Source organism: Clarias gariepinus, chromosome 16 (genome assembly GCF_024256425.1).
Source record: "Clarias gariepinus isolate MV-2021 ecotype Netherlands chromosome 16, CGAR_prim_01v2, whole genome shotgun sequence".
Taxonomy (NCBI): domain Eukaryota; kingdom Metazoa; phylum Chordata; class Actinopteri; order Siluriformes; family Clariidae; genus Clarias; species Clarias gariepinus.
This window is the reverse complement of record NC_071115.1, coordinates 27203666-27208259: the sequence shown is the minus strand read 5'-3', so window position 1 is coordinate 27208259 and position 4594 is coordinate 27203666. Positions and strand designations below refer to the sequence as shown.

General features: G+C 35.5%; 1 gene segment (V, D, J or C); it reads right to left on the bottom strand.

The window, feature by feature from the left end:
- Positions 1-694: 694 nt before the first annotated feature.
- LOC128544286 (Ig heavy chain V region 914-like) lies at positions 695-1206 on the bottom strand. The segment is given in 2 exon segments: positions 695-1026; positions 1142-1206. Coding segments are annotated over 2 exon segments (372 nt in total).
- Between the last annotated feature and the right edge of the window lie 3388 nt (positions 1207-4594).

The window sequence follows — 4594 nt, the reverse complement described above, 5'->3', positions numbered from 1 at the left end:
TCTGGGTATAATAGTAATTATCTCTTTAAGAGGAAATTTATATTATTGAGTCTATCTGGCTTTTTAATGAAAAAAAAAGAATAAAAAAGAAAGAAATCCCTTTTGCAATTTTTTTTTATTTATAAATCAATATCAAAAGACATGATGCATATATAGAAATATCAAGTTAGATCTATTTCCCACAGTATGCTAACAATGATGAAGCAGCAAGCATGTCACACAGCATTACATCAGCCCACAATGCATATAATAATTCATATAATAATTCCTATCCCACATTTTATCTTCTTAGACTTAATATAATCAGGTTGGCCAATTCTGTGCAGTTAAAAGTTTTGGAATTAGTGCGGGCCAAGATACAAATAAAGCACAACACAAGCTAAAACATCAGTCCTATATCAGTCCCTTTAGTCTCTGCCATTTTAACCTCAACATGTTTAACCTCTTAAAGGAAATATTGCAAAAAAAAAAAATGTAGGTAAATTTGTCTGTAAAAATAAGTAAATAACGTAATAATAATAATACATCGGAATTTGCACTGATTTGTAATGCAAACATAATTTTGAAAAAGTTTAATATTGTTTAATATTTATGCATGACTAAAACGTGTAATTAACACAAATTTTACCTTTTTATAGTTTAAACTCAATATAAACATTGCACATATGTAAGGTTTAGTTTTTGTACAGTCCTATCACTGAGGTGCACAGCTGTGTGTTCTGTGTGTTTTTGCACAATAATAAACAGCCGTGTCTTCTGGCACCAGACTGCTAATATCTAGATAAAGCACGTTGTTGCTTGTGTCTCTGGAGATGCTGAAACGAGTTTTAAAGGAACTTCCAGAGTCTATGCTTCCACCACCCCATATGATCCCGATCCACTCAAAACGTTTTCCTGGAGGTTGTCGGATCCAGCCTGTACCATAGCTACTGAGGGCATAGCCAGAAATCTGACAAGACAGCTTTACTGAGGCTCCTGGAGGTTTAACCTCAGCGGGAGACGAGGTCAGACTGATACCATGAACATCTGAGAAGAAGAGAGAGGTAAAACATATAAAAGCTATTAAACACTCTTCACTTCAGTTCAGACTGAAAATATAAAGCTTATAAAAAGTAAAGTGTGGAGATATGTGTTTACTCACAGGGCACAGAGGATATCAGAAAAAGAAGAGACAAGCTCATGATTCCTCTGCTGTAGTCGACCAAACACAGACTGCTGTGTACATGCAGTGTACTTATATCTGTCTGAGTCTCAGGAGATTTGCATACAGTGTAATTTATGGATTTTTTTAAAATTGTTATTATGGCAGTTATTGTGCATGGAGTTTTCATGCTCTCCCTGTGCTTGGTGGGGTTCCTCTGGGTGCTGCAGTTTCTCCCACTAGCCAAATAAATGCTGATTAAGCTAATTGAGACGAAGTCAAACTCACAAAGTGCCATAAAAAAAAAAAATCCGGGTAAAAAGCTGCACTGGACCTGATAAAACAAGAAGACCAAAACAAGCATGGCTCCCCAAACCACCACTAACTGAACAAACTTTCTTTTTTTACACTGGACCTCAAGCAACTTGGATTATGTGCCTCTCCCCTCTTCCTCCATACTTTGGGACCTTACTATCCAAATGAAATGCTAAATTTAGTTTCATTTAAAAAGAGGACTTTGGCCTACTGAGCAACAGTCCAGTCCTTTTTTTTTTGGCTAAACCCAGATAAAATGCTTCTGACATTGTCTTGGGTTCAAAAATGGCTTAACACAAGAAGACGTCAGTTGAAGCCCCTGTCCTGGACATGTCTGTACGTGGTGGCTTTTGAAGCACTGACTCCAGCTTGCAGTCCACTCTTTGTGAATCTCCCTCGAATTCTTCAATGGGCTTTGTTTCAAAATTCTCAAGGCTGCAGTAATCTCTCTTGCCGGTGCACCTTGTGCCCCACTACCATCCTCTGCTGGCCATCATTGGTGTAGCACCTATATACCCCTATTCCAAATATAAGCCAAATTTGCTTCCAAATCTACACGGATGAAAATTCGTTACAACCTCTAGAAAGCTTTGAGGACGACGGTAACTACTGGTTACAGCGTCTTTTGGGCTCAGTATGAATTCTTACGTGTTTATCAGCATTGTTAGGCCCGCATTTCACTGAACTGAATTTGCTACCAACCCAGCTATCCTGATTTAAGCTGTCTGCAGTCATTGCAGTCGCTATCAGTTTGGTTAATTTTTCAAAAGTAGCGACCCCACATCGAACCGTTAACTATTTAAACAAATTCATAAGGATATAAAAATAACACTATAGTGCATTTTAGACTACCTCAGCGATCGGTCCAGGGATTGGTTCCTGGGCCCAAGTGTTCTTAAAAACGCCCTTTGATACAAGCAATAAGGGCATATTATCTACATAATAACACTTCATTAGCCAGCCGTTAAGAAATTTAATGATGTTTTACTGAGTTCTAAATAACTGATAATAAAACTGTACTGTCACTACCAACATAAAGCAAAATTAAAACAATGGTACTGCCTATTACAAACTATAACAGTTGTATTAACAATATGATAATAACCTCGTATCATCCCTCTCCCATATGTTTGTTATCTAAGGATATTATGACTGAAATAATTCTAATCAATTAAATTTTATTTATTTGAATTTTTTTATTTAACAATGGTCATTTTCTCAAAGGAGCTTCACAAAATTAAAAGAAGACATTTATGGAAATGTGTAGGAAAAAGAAAAAAATATTTATACAGCATAGTAATCTGACTTTTACTATATTTGTGCTATGTTGTTTTATGTTTTCTATTATTGATGTTACATTTTGTCTGCTTTGCAAAACTTGCCACTCTTTGTGATTGGAGTATATTACGACTGAAATAAAGCTGCTCACACCAGTGTGCACTTTCACATCAGTGTGTACTATTTATTTAATTATTTATTTTTTATTTCTGCTTTGGAAAAGTTGCCACGTTTCATGACTACAATAAAGCTGTTGTTTATCTTAAAAATGTAACAGCAAAAGTTGCCACTTTTTGTGATCAGAGTATATTATGAATGAAATAAAACTACTCACATTGGCAAACAAGAATTGAATATACCTGTCAACCTGTCTGCCCTATCCTGGTGCCCCGCTTCTGGTTGGATATCTCGTCACATGGATGCCCCGTGTGGCTCTTTGGGATGCGTCCAGTGTCTGGGGATGGTTTCACTTTACCATGAAGACGGTTCTGGACTCGACTCATGTTTACAGCTGTTCCTCTGAGGACTTGACTTGGCTGCAGTTGCTTGATAGTTTAGGATTGGAATTTCCTACCAGTCTCCCTGAGTCTCCAACAACTACCTGGTCTCCATATTAACATCAACTGTTATAGCTGAACTCCCTGCCACCTAACACACAGTATGAATGCAGATCAATTCCTGCTCTCTGTTTTACCCAGATGAGGATGGGTTCCCTGTTGAGTCTGGTTCTTCCTATTGCCATCTCAGGGAGTTTTTCCTTGCCACTGTCGCCCTCGGCTTGTTCATCAGGGACTATCTGACCATTTTACAGTAATTCATACACATTCACATTCCATACAAACTTAAATAATTCTTTTAATTGTGTAAAGCTGTTTTGCGGCAATGCCAATTGTTAAAACGCTATACAAATAAAATTAAATTGAATTGAATATACAATGATAGTTGTTAAAGGGAAAAAAGTTAGTAAGATTTAAGTAAGATTAAAAAAAAATTACAAAAAATGTATACTGACATTGAATGAACATTGTTAGAAAAAAGTAGGACTCAAAGAATTAAGATAATTACTGTTTTTGTAAATGAACACAAACTGCTGATATGTGTTGAGCTAAATGTTTCAGCGCAAATGGTTCAAATACAGGATTTCATTAGCATGACACACCCACTACAGATGTATAAGTAATTACAGAGGAATAGTCATGAAGAGAAGAAGCTTACTGTAATTTTTACATTCTCTTGTCATTGATTGCTATTTTGTAGTCATTTGCTATCATTCTCTAACCTCCTGCTCTCTTTATTACTCTGTGACACACAAATACATGAGCTTTCCTGGTTCATGATTTTGATAATTTTAGGGACAATCTTGCAAAATGATAGTTACTTGCATATAAATCCGCAAAAAGTTATGACAATTGGAAAAATTTATAACATGCTTTGAATATTATTGTATCATATATTACATAATTTACACTGTATATGTATCATTTATCTAAATATTTATAAAGATCACAGTAGGTGAAGAATAAGGACAAAGAATACAAGTTCAGTGAAAAACACATAAGAATTAATTATTATTAATTACAAGAACTAGCTTGAGGACATTGCAGAAACATTTATAATAAAGGCCTAAAATCTTCATACTACGTGTGAATAAATGATGTTGTTTACTGTATAATAAATGTCTCTGAGGTTAAGTTTCTTGATAATGAGAATAATTACAGCTCATGAGGAAGTTATTGTGTAAATCTTTGTGCAGCTTCAGGGTCTGTTGTATCAATTTGAGTCACATGCACAGTAAATAAACAGTCGTGTCTTCACCTTTCAGACTCTTCACTCCTGGATACAGCAAGTTTTTATTGGTGT